This window comes from Centruroides vittatus, unplaced genomic scaffold, assembly GCF_030686945.1.
Source record: "Centruroides vittatus isolate TY-2023 unplaced genomic scaffold, ASM3068694v2 contig_884, whole genome shotgun sequence".
Classification (NCBI taxonomy): domain Eukaryota; kingdom Metazoa; phylum Arthropoda; class Arachnida; order Scorpiones; family Buthidae; genus Centruroides; species Centruroides vittatus.
The window spans coordinates 1,711,180-1,730,028 of NW_027122576.1; the positions used below are offsets into that span (position 1 = coordinate 1,711,180).

Here is an 18,849-nt window from a genome sequence, read left to right on the forward strand (position 1 = left end):
AACCAAAATTTTATCGATAGAAAAATCAATTATCTTCATTACGTTGAAATTATAAATAAGATCAGTCCAGATAAAGGAGTCCAACAAAATACTTGTCTCGGTAATCGGAAGCTTCCAGAATTTAGCCTTTTCATGTAAAAATAAAAAAATTCTTTGAAATGTGTTAAAATTGTTTGTCTTGATGATTTTATTTGTACAGTCAGATCTCGCTATAGCGTCCTAAATAACGCCATTATTGTGAAATTCCAATGAGTACTTTGCGAACGGATCTTTCTGATTAATATTAAAGAACCTTCGATATCTGTGAACTACTAATTTATGAATTTGCATTTGCAAACAATTGGTTTTCGGACCCAAATCTCCAGATTATTCCCATTATTCGAGATGCTCATTTAGTGCCAGTTTCGTAGGCGAACAAATAATGACGCTAAATCGAGGTTTGATTGTGTCTTACGGAGAAGGTCTCGCATTTGTGACTGACAAAGGTCCTCTTCATTTTAGCTGCTTAATGGGATTACAAGTTAACGATGGATGCGCATGGAAATATTTTAAGCGTATGAAAACTGAAATGCCCCAATTCAACCGCTATTTAACGAATAAATTTCATGATGAAGGATGTTTGGTATATTGATTATGTTAGATTTACTTCATTATTATAAACTTTAAACCGTGGCTAAGGCGGTTCGGGCGAGCAACTGAATTTTTCACAGGTGATCCGTCCCAGATACTTCGGGCCTGGCCCAATGAGCAATGGGGCCCGAATACGAATGAAATACGAACGAATACTTGTCTATTTGAATAAATTAACAAAGAAATATTTTAAATAATTAACGATAATAGAGGAAACAATAACAATAATTGCACTACAATAAAATTAATAAATAAAAGTTTCATTATGGAGACGAAACGGGTCGGAAAATTTTGGTTTTTGATAATCATGATGATTGGTTCTTCGTATTTCGTAGAAGCCAACTGGTTTCGCGGTAACTACTTAACCATTATTCGTAGCAATTTCTGTATTTTATGAAGTGTAACAATGTTATTAACGTTCCGACAGACGGATACGAAGAAAAATTCTGCAGAACTCCTCGTTGCGGACTATCGGATTGCGACGCCTGCTTCGAGAAAGGTACTATACTTTTCGCACGTTCTTTGAAGTTTTGACAATGTATGGTGTTCAAACACGAACTTGCCGATTTTAAATCCTTAGTCTGGTGTCAAATTAAAGAATTATCTATAGCAACGTGGCAAAATTGTCAAGTAATATCATCACGCGTGCAGTCGTACGTCCAACAGCAAATCGAATGGATAGGTCCTCTTGTAAAGGTTTACGCTCAGAAATCTTGGTACGTCTTGCGAGTGTACCTTTACAGATTGTTATGTCACTTGCAAAAGTTGATATCGGAGTGGATACGTTATTTAGAAAAGGAAATCGACTGCGAAACTCGCAGAACCGAGGGGAGCCATTTTAACATCGAAAGAATCAAACCTTTCTTAATTTATTCATTATTGTTGCTGCCGTTAATTTTATTTTATTTTATTAAACTGGTAAGGTTACTGAATAATTATTATTAACCCGATGCATTTTTAAATGGTGATTTTTGGGTAGACAATTTACAACGTAATCGAAAACTACGCAGCATTTTGCATCCAGAGGAGTTTAGGTAATGTATTCTAGAATTTAAATTGTTCTCATTGGGTTGCAATTTTTCAAATTGCACCCGTCGTCCGTCAGCCCTTCGTTTATCTCGAGTTTTAGATAATGAAAATCGAGATCAGACATGGATATCGGGCCTCCGCCGAGGGGCCGGAGACCCGATTAACAATAAGAACTTCCAGTCTAGACCGGAAGTGATGTGATTTTTTTTTATAAATTAAGTGATTAAAAATTGCAGCCCGGAATTGTGATGATGTCACAATAAATGTTAATTGTTCATTTTAAACAGTTTTTCCTCCCGTTTCGGTTCCGGAAATTCAATTTTTCGATGAAGAGGATGATGATGAGCAGGAAATTATTGAAGATAATTGGAAGGACTGAACTTTAATTAAAGAAATATTGATTTTATGATAATTATAATTTTAAAAAAATTACAAATTTATCATCGTTTAATACAAAATTAATACGCAATTTCAATTTGTGAAAATTCTTTTAATGAATAATTAAATCTGCTTTTAAAATTACATTTTAATTGAGTTTATTACACCATATCCAAAACTAATTAAAGAATTAATTTAATACACAATTTTCTACATATACAAATAATAAATTAGCAGGGAAGAAAAAATTAATAGTGAATATTTTTACAGCTTTACACATTTACATTTTCACATTATAAATTTTTTAATGAACAAATCATTATATACAAATTGCTAATCTTCAGTTTGTGTAGTTAATATTTCGCCAATAATTTGAATAAAGAAATGTAAATTATCACAATTAAGAATAGAAACTCTGTTCAAAATTTTCTGGATAAAATTTCACTTGAAATTTAATTAAAAATTTATAAAGGTGCCGATCCGATCTGAGGAGATCCCGGTTCCAGGAGAGCCTTCCTGCGAGCCGCTTCTCTGGATACGTTCTGGTGAACTCTGTTCAATCGTTCCTTTAAAAAAAAGCAAAATATTAAAATTTGATGTTAAAATCATTAACAACCAAATATTTCTGTGATACATATCATGCAGAACATGAGATGATTTCTCTGTTGCAGAGTCGTCATTACTGTTTAAGGTACTTCCTAGAGCAGGGGTCGGCAACCTGAGGCTCTTTTAATGTATAATGGGGCTCTTTTTAAGTTATAAATATGCATATAACAAAATAAAACAAAAAGATAACTCGTAAAGTTCACTAAGTACTTATCACTTCACTATCAGAGTAAGAACAAAAGGGATGGTGTCATATTGTCGTAATATTGAGTGAGAATCTTCAGCAATTTCGTCCATAGATAGTCCTTATGCTTTCATCTAAAAATATTACCTGTGGACACATCACGCGACTGTAAGGAAAATTTAAATCAGAGACATGAACCATCACGAATACGCCAATGCAGTTTCTCCTGACTGATTTAATTTTAAAATGGTGACATGAACAATCATGGTAGAGTAGTTTTATACTGTTGTTATTTACTTGTGTTTAGTTAATTAAATATTATAATATGCAAATGAAAAATATTGAATAAAAGCTTCTTCTAGTATTGAGGGCAATATTTAATATAGCTAAAAAAAAAATAAAAATAGAGAGAGAGAGAGAGAGAAAAGTAGAAGAAAATTAAGAATTTAGAAGTTAATGGACCGAATCCTATGCAGTGGTTGCAAATTTAACAGGATTCCGAGTGTGTTTAATATTTTAAGAAAAGTTTTCTAATAAAAAATCAAATATACAAAAGCACTTTGCTAATGCTTCATGTTTATTTAAAAACACTGAGAAAGAAGAAAAGCAGTAGATGAACTTAAGTAAAGGTACATTTACAAATTGGATAAAATCAAGTAATAATTCAACTACTGCTAGTTATGTTGTCGCACTAGAAATAGTGAAATGGAAAAGTCATTTACGGATGGCATTTTGTGAGAGATTGTTTTTTAAAATGTCTGAATATCTTTTTTGTGATTTTAAAAATAAAACGAAAATAATTGCTAAAATAAAAGACACACCATTGTCTGTTAAGACTACAAGAGACAGAACAGTTTATATGGCAGATTTAACTAGTCAGCAGGTTACGGATTTAAATTCAACACTAACATTTTCTATTGTCTGTGATGAATTTTGCAATGGGAATGATATTGAGATTGTACTTATTTGTAAATATGTTAAGTAGATTCTGACAGACCTCAGGGAGAGTTACTTGAGATACTGCCACTTACAAGACAAACTCGAAGTGAGGATATAGAATTTGATTTTACCAACTGTTTGACAAGTAAAAAAAATTGATATTAATAAAATAGTATCAATTGTAACCAACGGAGCACCAAGTATGAAAGGTGAAAAGAAAAGTTTTGTTTCTATGCTTAAAAATCAAATTTTGCACAACATTTTTTCTTTTCATTGATTAATCCGTCGAGAGGCACTTTGTTCACAAACCTTTCCGAAAGAAATGACATCATGACCTGGTTGTACAAATTGTGAACAAAATAATGGCAAGACCACTATATCGTTGGAAATTTTGTGAAGTCTTAACAAAGTCAATAGCCAATATTCTGATCTCTTACACAGCAAAGTAAGATGGTTTTCCCAAGGAGTGGTGTTAACGTGATTTGCTGCTTGTATTGAAGAAATAAAATTATTTGAAACCAAAATATTCTTGAATATGTTGAGGTCAATAATCATGATTGATTACAATAATCTTATTTTTGTGTTTAAATGTGGACATGACCTCACATTTAAACACACTAAACGAGAAACTGCAAGGGAAGGGAAAAGAAGTACTTGCTTTTGAACAAAGATTATGTTTGTTTATTGCAGACTTGGAAAGACACATTGCCACATTTTCAATAAACTCATTTTAACAAAAAAAAGAAAAAATGTTTTAGGCTCAATTACAAAAATATATATTTTATAATTCAAGTGGCTGACTTGCAGCTTGGTAGGTATTATTTTGGTAAATGAAATGCTAAGACTGGCTCTTTACGAAAAAATGGTTGCCGACCCCTGTCCTAGAGGCAGCAGACAAAGACATTTCTATGCAGATGATAGAGTATATATTCAAATTTCGTCTATCAATTGATGTACAGTACATTTCATACTTCTTGGGTAATAAATAATATAATTATGGTAATTTAAAATGGTGTTATTCTTTTTGGAAGATCCTGTAGAAATAAAGTAGAATTGATCCAAACATTCTAGAGAGATGAAATATTTCAAACTATTAACTACTTTCACTTTTTCCATAGATCAAGAGTATAAACAATACCTTGCATATTAACTAAATCCAATTGAGTTTGATTAATATGCAAGGTATCTGTGTACTATAACTGCATGGTCAATATAAATTTTCCAAATTATATATAGACTTAATTATGCATAGAGAAATGAAGCAGCAATTCAAACTACAGTTAAAAATCATAATGGTCCAGATTGTTTCCAAACTCATTATATGAGGGCTATTTCTTTTTCAACCTCTGACGGTCCATAAAACAAAGACAAGTGTAAATAACAAATCAATTTACAGTAGAGCGTCGATAAGTGGAACGTCGGTAAGTGGAATGGCCGGAAAGTGGAACGATTTTCAGTCGGACTGTGTCGTACTGAATCGAATGTTTTTGATACTAAATTTACTTCTAAAGTATAATTTTCATGTTTTTTATATTCTTTAATATATTTATTTTGTTTGTACAAAATGCAGAAATAATTTTTAACGATACGATAGCCTCGATGATTATTATAAAAATTTTCGTTAGGCTTAAAATCGACGGAAATTCAACACGAAGCAACACGCAACGGAGAAAAATTCAACAGGAAGCGATACGCAACAGAGAAAAATTTGAACATCGGACAGGTTAATGTATTTTTTCGTACAAAGTCGGAAACTGGAACAAATCATTAACTGGAAGGACCCCAGTCCCCAATTGGTTCCACTTATCGACGCTCTACTGTATTACCAAAAGTTAGGTAAAAACATGGGTACTTTTCGACATAGACGAATGCCTCAGTCTTCACGGACCATCAGAGGATGAAAAAGAAACAGCCTATGTAGACAAGCATTGGGTGCATTTCCTGATCACTAAACTGTCATTTTACAAAGCTGCTTAAGCTTTGCCAAATGACATTTCAGTGTGTGTGTGAGTGAGTGAGTGAGTGAGGAAGAGTGAACGTGAGCATGTGTAAGAGTGCGACTACATTGTAAGTTGCCAAAATATGGTGGCAATAAGTTAATTGCGCGCCAGGAAAAACCCAGGGACTGATCGTACATGGGTGGTGGCGGCAGAGGCAAAGATGACAAGCGTCTTACAATGACCGTTTATTTTAACATCAAAGCAAACTTACAAAAGAATAATATGTGATGCGATCTAGACCGTCTGTGGCAGGAGCTCCAGATGACAGTGATCGGGGTGGGCTGTCGAAGTCGTCGGTGAAGTCCCGGGGCAGTCAGGCTGAAAAGTCCGAGGGGTCGATGAAGGAGTAGGTGGCGGTTTGGAGTCCCGTCGTTCACTTCCTGGTAGAAAGCTCCGTCGTCTCCCCTTCCGACCTTGATTCGGGGGTTTTTATACGATTTTCCCTCAAATCTTCCCCTCTTGATTGGTCTTGGGTCCCTTTTTCCTTTTCTTGATTGGTCAGTCTACTGTTTCTAAGCAAGACGAAAACCAAGTTTGGCCGGGGATGGCGCTCGAACGTTGACAGCTACTCACATAATTTACACTGTTTGCCCCCCTCTCGCAGACATCTGGCTAAACCGATCAGCCAAACGTTCTGTGGCCGCCCTCTTTCGAGACGGTCCCGGGCTCACATGGTCTAACAGGTGTCCTTGACCATATGTCTCTCTTCTTTCTCCCCTTTTTGTTAATTGTTTACATCCCGGCTTTTCTGTACGAGCACCGCGACATCCCCTTCATTGTTTATTACCGCGCTGCGTTTGCTTTAGAAGAAACGCTTTACATCGGTCGGATTTGTAGCCTGACACGCGTTTTCGCTCCGATTGACCTTCCAAAATTTCCCGATGTAGCAATCTTGTAAACAATCGAATTCCTGGCGCGATTTTAGGATCTTCACAGGGCTCCCGACCTTTTAAAAATGTTGCTTAATTCTTAGCAACATTTTACCTGGCAGCTCGGCTGTCAGTTCGATCTCCGCTTTGCCGGAAGTAGTGATCCTATTTTCCTTCTCCCCGACGGGTTCTGTTTACTTCTGTCGACCACCATCTCCGTTCTCGTTCGCAACAGATCAGTTTTTGTGTTAGTTGTTAGACGAACCATACAGCAAAAAAAAGGTTTAATATAAAAACATATATACGGACGAACAAAGTTACAGAGTACAATACAAAAGATTACAAAATGGTATGTCCAAAGAAACAAAAAGAAATGAAAATACAGATTGTAGAACACAGGAGTCGGGACCTTCGGTCTTCTTCGCCCTCTCCTGTCCCTGGGGTGTCCCCGCCCCGGCAATCGTTTCACCGCGGGTTCGGAGACTGGCCTCTGGCTCTTCCCACTGCTGGGTGTCTTTTGTCCCGTTCCCGGAGAATTTCTTGGGTCTGTTCCCGCTCCCGTAAGAACCATTGAGAGAGCTCCCGCATCCCATGGTCCCTTCCTACACCTCGCGGGGTCTGAGGGGAAAAAGCTCCCTAGTCCTCTGGTCTTGGAGGCTCCCATCCTTTCACTTCCTCGAGATTTTGGCTGCTCTGGGCCAGGAGTCTCCTTTCCTGGAGGTAGTCTGCTCGTCGTGCCGCGTAGCTCGCCGCTTCCTCCACCTCTTGTTTCAACTCGGGGTCTAACTCTCCCTGCAGGGGCAGGACTGGCATCTCCGGGTAGGCTGTGTCTGGGGCACTCCTAATCCGTGCAATGGCATGCCGCACGGCAGTTGGGTTCACCTGAAACTTTCCATCTTCTTCGTCATGCCACCCAAAGAGTTCGTAAGCCGCGTCTATGTCTAATTCTTCCAAGTTCCAGGTCTCCGTCGCCTCTGCCATGGGGTCCCTTGGTGTTTGTTTTTGCTTTTGTTTCGTTGTCTGCCAAATATAAAGAAAAAGGTTTTATTGGTTAATGATGTAGGCGTCTTTTATTGGCGGGTTCTCTCCTCTCTTCCCCCGTTTCTTTTTGGAGAGTGGGTTTCTATTTGCGATTGGTGTTGCCTTCTCATAAAGAGGAGGTCCGTATTCCTTGGTGTTAGGGTCCTTTAGGCCGTTCTGTCTGGTTCGAGCCTTTTGCTGCCCCTATGGGTTCCCACTGGGGGTAAATGGTCACTATCACCGTTAAGATGTGATCCTCAAGCATTCTCTCCAACAGTTTTACGCTGAGGGTTAAGCAGTCCCTCATTCGCAGGGTGGCCTTTAGATCGTTGGTTACGCTCTGAGGATTGGATTCTTTCAATATTGTCTTACCGCGCCTGCGAATCTCGATTCTTCCCAGGAAGCGGCCTGACTCTTGGTGGCTCCCTACATTCTGTACGATGATATAAAGGAGAGAGTTTTCATCACTGGTTTCCGTTTTAAAAACCTGAACAATGAAGTCTCATTGATGACAGTGGAGATGGGTTATCCATACGAGGGGTCAGGTTGCTTCCAACCCTATGAGGACTAACTTGACAGCATCGTGACTTATGTCACCTATGTAAGGGTGTCATTCCGTCAGGTATGGGATCACCTGTTGGTACACGCCCTCCCATGTGGACACGAGCACGTTCGATATGGGCAATACTGTTTGTGGGCCTTCCTCTCTGGAACCAGTCCTCTTTCTGGACAGCCGTTACCTCTGTAGACACACGGCAAGGCCACAATTTCAGCCAGTGCTATACCCCCACTTCCGGCGGTATAATTCCCGATGATCTGGGAAGGACCCAGGGATATTCGCTTACTGGTCCTTGGCTTCGAAGAGCATAGTTGTGTGTAGGTTTATACTGCTCAGAACCTGCTAGCACACTACTAGATACGCGTCTGCATAGTTACACCCCAACTCTGCTTTAAGTTGGCCTCTGCAGCATTCGTGCAGCAAGCTTTGGAAATGTTGACAATAAAATTTAAGACAGCTACCACAAACAATATTTGCATAATTTGTTAGACTGGGAATAGATATCTTCAGTTGTGTCCAAAGTTACATCTTTTATAGCTCCAACAACAATTCCACGTCATCTCCCATTGAGAGTTTCGGTTTATATAAAAATAGCATTTACAAACAGCAATACAACTCTAGAACTATTTCTTCCAAAAGGAGAAATTGCTTAAAGAAAGTTTCAAGTAGCTTTACTAGGCAATACATACATTTGTTTAAAGTTAAAATGTTCCAATAATTTGATGCAGCAAGCCTGTGTCAATTTATATCTGGTACGATTCACACGCAGAACAGACAATGAATTATTTTATTACTGTAGTAAAGTATTCATTCACGTAATGTTATTGGGATTATCAATTCCTAATCGATTCTACAGATATACATCAAAAAATTACCATTTACTGGTAAAAGAAACAGTAATAATGATATTAATGGAAAAACTAATAGAAAAATTAATAATGATAATCTAATATGTAAAGAAGACAGTTTGTGGGTTTGTTCTTTTACATTTGTCCAAACAGTGTCAAAATGAAATCTTTTGGGAATTATCCTATCCTCTAATCCAAGAAGGTCAAAAGCCCTGCCCGCAACAGGCACCCCGTTACGTTATATGACGGGCAAGATGCCATTCAAATATGAAAGTACATTATTGGTAAGCATTAAATATTTAATTACCTGAGCATTTTGAAGGATATTGTTGACTAACATGACTCTCCTTTTAGCATTCATTAATTTCTTAACATACGCATCCAGATCAAAAGGCATTTGTTGGCTCTCCGAGATTTTTCTCAAATCTATCAACAAGCAAGAAAAATGCAATTGCAGAAACATAATAACACATCACTTAATAATAATAATATTATTATTAAATAAATTTACCCTCGGCTAAGCTGTCTATCTGTTGCTTCAATTCTAATTGAGTGATTCTATTATAAACAAAAGAAAAACCTTTCAAAATAAAACATCATCAATTAAAAGAATGAGTAGAAGTACCCTTTAAGTAATTAGTACGTAGAATATTGACATGAAGATGGCCTAAAAGTAACTTCTACCGAAGAATGACAGACACACAGAGTATGAGTGTATTTTACCTTGTTGATTTCACTCTATCATCTAATTGTTCGACGGCAGGTCTTAACAAACCCATTAAACCATCCGCTAAAGCTTCTCTAGTCGGAGAATCCCCGAAATCGTCAGTTTTATCGTCGATCGAAGTAGTTGTGCTTTCGGTATCCTCCATCTTGATCGCTATTATAGTGTTGCCAGTCGATATTAGAAAGAGAAGAAAAATCAGGAAATGGTACGGTTGCCAACCTTTCTTAATAAGAATTATCACTTTTTTTCTTTTTAGTTAAAATCTCTCTTTTTCTAATATTACTTTACGAATATTCTAGTATTTTTCTCGCTTCAAATTTTATCATTAAAATACAGTCACATTTTTTTTGAAATTCTTTCCGCCCTTAGAGTGAATTAACTTATTGAGCCCGTTGCGGATTCGGCCAAGCTCACGATGGAGCGGCCGGGTCGTGAGGGACGGTGCCCGATATACCGAACGAATTCGTATATAGAAAACCCTGGAGAAACCCCGCCGAAAAATCGTGGGGTTTCTCTACCCGTCCAGATTCTCCACAGCAGCAGACTACTACCCTAACCGGTTATTCATAATTTATAATAAATTTTTACATGAAAATAAGTGTTACAAAAGTATAAAATTAAAGTAGTATTTTCTGATCTCATTGTTTTTGTTTTGTTTACGTTCTTTTATTAGCTATTTTAAATTTTTAATCGTTAAAATGACACCTATTGCTAATGCAATACTTACCTTGCTTACGGCCTAATAACTCTGCCTTTAGGGGCCGTCCATAAATTACGTAAGGTATTTTGGGGTGGGTGGGGGTCAAGGATTTCTTACGATTTCTTACTCAGGGGTAGGGGGTAATAGATCTCGTCTTACATAATATTCTTATTTTTATTTTTTGATCTCGTTGAGTGGTGGAGTTTTCAATTTGGCTTTAATTTGGCGGTTTCTATTAAGAACGCTCGTCGTACTAACGCCATCAAGTATGACATAATAGAATAAAGGTTCGTTCACATCTACAGGCACCGTACGTGGCAGACACGTAACAGCACAGACGTAAAAATATTATTACATACATTTTCAATGGGCATATTTACATATACCGCGCGTGAGCGGATTGTGTCCACACAGACACGGGCCGGCGCCGGCCAGCATTGTCTGCGAGAATGTTTTGTCTGTGCCGGCGCGTCTGTACAACTCTGGGAGTCGGCGCAGTTAGTATGAACGCCATCGTCGACACGCGCATACAGTGCTTGGTTAAAATGATGAATCAAGAGAAATTAATTGAATTAGTTCGGGAATATACATTTCTTTATGATTTAAGTGCGTGCACTCCCTAGTATGTCTGAATGCGTCTGTGCATGCTGGGTTGTAGATGTGAAAACTATTTCAATATCACTTCCTAAGCCTTTTAAATTTCCGGTACTCCATACGAAAATTAACTAATTAACTAACGTTTTCGATCGCCTCCGCGATCTTCGTCAGGTTTTATCGACGGTTTTGAAATAGAATGCAAAAAGAATTATTTCAAAATTCAAACGATCGAACCTCTCCCGCGTGCAATAATTGCGAATGATCTAACATGCAATTAATCTCCCTGATACCATCATAAAAATGCCTCTGTCCCTCCATACAGGAATACTACACTATCCTGAGATGCTACCATTGCGGGTGCATTTCGGATACATACCGCCACGCATATGATAATACGTTGCCATCCTTGAAATTAATACATTTCCCCGATATAAACGTGGCCTCGTCCGTAGATTAGCGCGTAACTTCCGTAATACAAACACGGCACTTAGCGCTTCGGTGGCACGGGATAGCTCCAATTCGGGGCCGAACCGGCGCACGGTGGTCCAGTACAACAGAGGTATGCAGGACCTATACAAGGAAATAGCGCGGAAGAAGGGCACCAAGTTGGCGTACTCAAGAACCCAATCGATCTATTCGCTACTCAGGAACGCCAAAGACAAACCGGATTTTCTAAGAGCACCAGGAGTATATAGTGTCCCGATAAGGGATCACAGGTCCCAAAGGGACCTAATATACATCGGATCTACCAAGAGGTCCGTTCAAAGAAGGATCTCGGAACACAAATATGACGTTGCCAAAAAAAGACACACCACCGCTCTGTCGATGTACGCCACCGACCCCGAGATAAAGGCAGATTTTGATAAAACCAGCCTCGTTAAAACGTCATTCGACACGGACCGCATCAGGGCCTTGGAGACCCTTGAGATTTACAAGGCGTCAAAATCGGGGAAATGTATTAATTTCAAGGATGGCAACGTATTATCATATGCGTGGCGGTATGTATCCGAAATGCACCCGCAATGGTAGCATCTCAGGATAGTGTAGTATTCCTGTATGGAGGGACAGAGGCATTTTTATGATGGTATCAGGGAGATTAATTGCATGTTAGATCATTCGCAATTATTGCACGCGGGAGAGGTTCGATCGTTTGAATTTTGAAATAATTCTTTTTGCATTCTATTTCAAAACCGTCGATAAAACCTGACGAAGATCGCGGAGGCGATCGAAAACGTTAGTTAATTAGTTGTTAATTTTCGTATGGAGTACCGGAAATTTAAAAGGCTTAGGAAGTGATATTGGATATTGGAGTACCGGTATGAGGATTGTTTTCTGTGAAAACTATTGTCTGTGCCGTGTCTGCAGATGTGAACGAACCTTAATAACGCTAGCAGACACATTTTTTATCATGGGAGAAAGGTCGTGTAGTTGTCTCTCTTGTTTTTTTTATTTTTATTTTTATTTTTATTTGAATAAGTGTGTGAGGTTAACCGAGGGTAGGAGATGGAAGATGATTGTGAGGCTCTGGATAGGTCCGAACCTCACTAAAATTCGCGTTAAAATCATTTCTTTTTAGGAAAAAATTATTTTTTTAGAGGAAAAAAAATAGAAGTTAGAAATAGTTTTTCTTAAAGAAAACGACGCGAACTTTTAAACAATAGAACAATGGAGAAACGTAGATCGTCTATCTCCGAATGGGAATCGAATTAAACTTCGATTTTGACCTCTCCCGCGCCCCTGAAAGGTTTCGAATTGTCACCATGTGACGAAGAGAGACCAATCAGAAAGTGGAATCGGAGGAAAACAGATAAAACCTGAGAATTCAAGGGCGCGAGGGCTTCTTCTCCCGAAAGTTCCAAGTGACGGATCTATTGTTGTGTGTGTGTGTCTCGTGCCCATCTTCGTCTCCGTCTCCGACCTCGGATCGACATCTTTTCATCAACGGAAGTCGACCGCATCGTCCTGGAGTCGCGGAGTCGTCGAGGGAACAGGCCATTCGCGACCCAGGGACACTACTTCAAAATGGGACTATATCGGAAAGGAGAGGAAGACCCAGAGACTGCTGCCGACCTAGAACTTCCAAGATCGCGGAAATCTTGTAAGCTTCTTTCGTGTCAAATAAACGGTTTCTTGTAACCGTAGAGTCTCTCTCAGTGCCGATCGCCCACATACGACCCTTCGCGACCGCTCGACCCTCTTGACATAGTCAGCCCCCAGTCGGAAACCTCACATGATTCTTACCTTCTCTACCTCTTAACGGCACAAGACCTTGAGGTCCGACCTCGTTTGTCGAAAGGAAGACTAGGGATCGAACGGTCAATGTTTATTTACGGATGAGGATCGTAGGATCCTGTTCACGTCAGGAACTGACACCAATCTATCAAATTTCTCGCGGATAGATACGCGTTATTTTCGGAATCGTGGGATGCCGGATGATGATAATGGAGGAAGAAACGCACACTCTTCTATAGTTAAATAAAAAATACCCGTTTATTTTGGGATTGATATGAAATACAGTCAAACCTGTTTTTATGCGCTCTTTTTATGTGCGATTTTTATTTGTGCGATTTTTTTAATGCGAATTTTTAATTTGTGCGGTATAGTTGGCGACTAGTCTCGTGCGATTCGTCATGTCTCACGTTGACTTATTATAGCTAAATAAACTTATTATAGCATAAATGCATTTATTATAGTAATATTATTGCATGAATATGCGAAAAATGAAATAATTTACTTTTTAAGTCAACAAAACACCACCTGGACAAAAATATGTAAAACAGACGATAGACCAGACGATGCAGTCAAGTGCTGACATCTGTTGTCAATAAATTCTATTTCGTACGGTTTTGAGTTATTTTCTATGTGAGACTTTTTTTATGCGGTCCCTGTTGACCGCATAAAAAAATTATTTTTTTAATTGTGTTGCGAAAACTATTATTTACAGCCATTCGTGAAGTTTCGTGAGATTTTTTTTAATGCGTTTTTTTTTTTAATGCGGTCCCTATCCCCCGCATAAAAACAGGTTTGACTGTACATCAATTGACATAATTGGAAGTATTATTTCTATTATCGAATCGAATTATTAAATCGCATCTCGATCGACTGGAGAGAGAGAGTGTGTACAAAACATCGCGAAGAAGATAAATACCTTATTAATCCTGAGATTTGTTGACAAAGAACAAATCTCAGGATTACTAAGAAGAACAAGAGTTCGCTCGAATATAAAAGTCAAATTTGACTGAAGTTCAAATCGAAGGATTCGGATGGATGGGATGGACGGCTTCAATGGCGGGAGACGATAATCCACGTCACACACACACAATCACTTGACAGTTGTCGAAACTTTTTTCTGCTTTGCGTCATCGTTCGTTTTCCTTTTATTTCGGGATCTCGGGTTCGAGATTTCACGATGCACGTCAAGGGTGGAAGTCCTTTTTGACCAATAGTGAATTACATGATATAATTATTTTTCAACAGTTAACTCATCTTCTACAAGGAAGTATTACCGTGGGAACGAAGGTTTATGATTAATTTTTACGAGAAAATTTGTCGGGTATTTTTCCGTTTTTTGTTTCTGTGTTTGATTTAACCCTAACTTTCGAAAATCGGTTGGCAAAAAAATAAAGAATTTAAATCGAATCTCGTTATTATTATATTCGGGTCTTCACAAGTGCATTACTCCTATGGGTGCATAACACTAAGAATACATAAACCAAAATACATGATACAAACTAAACATAAATTAGTAGTCGGTTTTCAGTGAAAACTAAAATGTAAAATGTCGGTAAATCAGAATTATTTATTCATATATAATTATAACTTTGCATAGGTATACTTAATTTAGCTTCTGGAACTGACGTAAACGTAATATATTGGAAATATTTGATTAAATATTCGTCACTGCTAGTTTTGAATTAGTTTCGATGTGTCTGTTAGCCGGTTCTTGTTTTAATTTTTACTAAATTCATTGCGGGAAAAACTATTCACATACATAAGTTGTAAAAATAACGTTTGCATTTTTGCTGCATACTTCCTTAAGCTGGGAAATTGATCTATTTATTCACATTTTATGCGTCGCGGGCCGCAAAATATATGAATGCGGGCCGCAGGTTGCCCATCCCTGCTCTAGACCGTCACTGACGCGCAATTTAACTGATTGCCCCTGGAAGTCGGCTTCTTACAGAAACACAGCTTCCCCGTCATCAAATGTCACGGCACGCCACTGGTAATTAATATGGCAACGGAATGTGGTTTCTATTCTCTCTTGTTTTATTTGTATGACGTTTCTGTTTACACGTGCTAGTCGATCTGTCAAAGTATTTTGCGTCCTTTAGTGAAAATTAAAATTAATATAAAAATGAATATTATGATGTTTAATTTTCGTCGGATGGATAAATATATTTTTTTTTTTTTTTACAAACAAGAGACAAGTCGCTCCAAAATTTATTAGACGATCACCATTTACACTGATGTTCCAGAACAATTTTATAGACAGCCGGACCTTCCTTTTTAGGCTACTCAACTGCCTACTTTTTAAAAAGTTCCTTTAAAAAACACAGAAAAACCAATAAAGTTAAAAAATCTTTAAAATTGGTATGGTAATCTTACGACATCTTCTTTAGGTCATCCTTATCCCGTCGAGATCTCGGCTCCTTTTATCCACTGAGAATTAGCGCTGTTTAATGTAGATTACGCCGATATATCCCTCTGGTGACGAATTTAAATTTAAATTTTTGTTTAATTTTCGTCGGATGGATAAATATATTTTTTACAAACAAGAGACAAGTCGCTCCAAAATTTATTAGACGATCACCATTTACACTGATGTTCCAGAACAATTTTATAGACAGCCGGACCTTCCTTTTTAGGCTACTCAACTGCCTACTTTTTAAAAAGTTCCTTTAAAAAACACAGAAAAACCAATAAAGTTAAAAAATCTTTAAAATTGGTATGGTAATCTTACGACATCTTCTTTAGGTCATCCTTATCCCGTCGAGATCTCGGCTCCTTTTATCCACTGAGAATTAGCGCTGTTTAATGTAGATTACGCCGATATATCCCTCTGGTGACGAATTTAAATTTAAATTTTTGTTTAATTTTCGTCGGATGGATAAATATATTTTTTACAAACAAGAGACAAGTCGCTCCAAAATTTATTAGACGATCACCATTTACACTGATGTTCCAGAACAATTTTATAGACAGCCGGACCTTCCTTTTTAGGCTACTCAACTGCCTATTTTTTAAAAAGTTCCTTTAAAAAACACAGAAAAACCAATAAAGTTAAAAAATCTTTAAAATTGGTATGGTAATCTTACGACATCTTCTTTAGGTCATCCTTATCCCGTCGAGATCTCGGCTCCTTTTATCCACTGAGAATTAGCGCTGTTTAATGTAGATTACGCCGATATATCCCTCTGGTGACGAATTTAAATTTAAATTTTTGTTTAATTTTCGTCGGATGGATAAATATATTTTTTACAAACAAGAGACAAGTCGCTCCAAAATTTATTAGACGATCACCATTTACACTGATGTTCCAGAACAATTTTATAGACAGCCGGAACTCTTTAAAGAATAGGCAGTTGAGTAGCCTAAAAAGGAAGGTCCGGCTGTCTATAAAATTGTTCTGGAACATCAGTGTAAATGGTGATCGTCTAATAAATTTTGGAGCGACTTGTCTCTTGTTTGTAAAGAATATTATGATGTTGATTAATAATTATAACAATAATAAGATTAATAGGTGGTTGTCTTTATACATAAATACAGCTACTAAACAAATTTAATTAAAATAATAAGATTGTTAATAATTAAAAACTAAAGTTCTTAAAATAAATTGTTCATTCGAATTCATTAAATTTTCATATTTTTAAATTTGTTCTTCTATAAATAATAGTACATATTAATTAACTAATTAATAATTATATATTTTGGACCTAAGATTTTTAGAGTTTCATTTAAAAAATTTATTTTTTAAAAATCTTTCTATAAAATTATGCCTAAATATTACGTAAGATAGGGAAGGGAAGGGGAGGGGGATGGAAGAAAATATTACGGTTTGTTACACAGGGGGTGGGTGGGGGTCTAGAATGACCGAAATCGCCCTTACGTAATTTATGGACGGCCCTTGCGTCGAATTCTACACGTTAGTTAGTCAGTAGCGTAGCGAGGGGAGGGCAAGGGGATCTATCATGCCCCGGGCGCCATTCGCAGAGGGGCGTCCGGGGCAGGAAGGCAGTAGTAATTATTCGTAATATAGATATTTATAGATATTTTAAGGTAGGTACGGTACTACATCTGGTATGTCCTACATCTATTGTTATTTGTATTATATTCTTATTACGAGTAAATTCTATATATTATATTACTATACTAGCTGACCCGGCCACGCGTTGTTGTGGCTCAAAATGTATCTATTATAAATGTGTAACACTTCCCCGTGGGGGAATTTCAAAAAATCCCTTTTTAGTGTATATTCTGTTGACGTCACCTATTAAAACGCAATTACAAACGCAAAAAACCGCATGTAAAATAGTATAAATAGAAGCCGAGTTCTTCACGGTAAGCCTTAATCCCGTCCATCCCCCCCGTAGGGGGAATTTCGACATGTATATTATATAAAAACACGTGCATATTCAAATGCAACGGTGTGTCAAAATTTCAAAGGAATTGGTAGGAACAAACAAACGTTGTATTTTATTTATATAGATAGGTAGAAAATGATCTGCTTAGGTCCATTCTCACAGAAAAGCATAATGCCTCACAGAAAAGCAAACTTAGGTCGTCGGAAGTTAGCGCCATCTGTTGGACATAAAAGCCTTAATCCATATATAAATATATTTTTGAAAGGGGGGAAATGGTGATCTTCACATATGCCAGAAACCTTCGCGGGAATGTATTAAACAACTTCCCAAAGTTTCATGGCAATCGGATAAATGGTGTGGTAATGCATGAAGGACAAACACACACACACACACACACACACACACACAGACACACACACAGACACAGACATACATTCGTTTTTATATATATAGATGTGTCTCTGGAAGGGGTGGGGGCGCCAATAAAGTGTCGTGCTCCGGACGCCAGTTATGTTCGCTACGTCACTGTAGTTAGTGTCTTTTTCTTTATTCGGCTCATTTTCGTTAAGATTTTGTATTATGCAGTGTAAATCGAACAAGTAAGCCAATCTGCATAATTATAGGAGGCCAAATTTCATTTCATTTTCGGCCTCCACTGCAGATCCCAAAAACAGAATGGCGTTTGAAAAATGGTAAACATAATAAAAATAAATTTATATATATATATATTTATTTATTTTATTATACTTGTCTCAATTTAAGACAAAGAGGCCCCTTGTACCTTTGCACAGCCCCGAATAGCTGTCAAAATCGAAATTATCTCTTATTTCCCAGATTAGTTTGGTGGAATACAGCAGTGCAACACTCCAGTCATCAGCTAAGATGATGCCCCGGGAAGACTTTCTGTAGGAAACTGGCCTCTATTTAGGTGTTAATTGCCTGAAGAAAACCTGAAAATCTCCACTGATGGTATGGAATGGTTTCTAAGAAGCAATATTATTGAGAAAGACTGGAAGACTGGATGGTCAAGGCAAATAAGGCGTTGGTCTACCCACTACAGGGGGATTGACATCGAATTGGGGCACGTAACCCCAGAAAGATTTTACAGATGGTCTATCACAAATAGGTTGGGCCACATCCTCACCTTCTGGTCACCTCATTGCGGGCCCGAGCAAATCC

General features: G+C 37.7%; 2 protein-coding genes across 2 annotated transcripts; one reads left to right on the top strand and one right to left on the bottom strand.

The window, feature by feature from the left end:
• The first annotated feature begins 795 nt into the window (after positions 1–795).
• LOC136983606 (uncharacterized) lies at positions 796–2,247 on the top strand. The gene is made up of 5 exons (XM_067280400.1): positions 796–983; positions 1,058–1,129; positions 1,211–1,548; positions 1,610–1,664; positions 1,947–2,247. The coding sequence occupies exons 1-5, from the start codon at positions 896–898 to the stop codon at positions 2,036–2,038; spliced, it is 645 nt and encodes a 214-aa protein (XP_067136501.1). The 5' UTR covers positions 796–895; the 3' UTR covers positions 2,039–2,247.
• On the bottom strand, positions 2,129–9,968 carry Snapin (SNAP associated protein). Its single transcript, XM_067280401.1, has 4 exons — positions 9,786–9,968; positions 9,574–9,620; positions 9,370–9,488; positions 2,129–2,603 (listed from the first exon to the last, which is right to left on the bottom strand). The coding sequence occupies exons 1-4, from the start codon at positions 9,932–9,934 to the stop codon at positions 2,502–2,504; spliced, it is 417 nt and encodes a 138-aa protein (XP_067136502.1). The 5' UTR covers positions 9,935–9,968; the 3' UTR covers positions 2,129–2,501.
• Between the last annotated feature and the right edge of the window lie 8,881 nt (positions 9,969–18,849).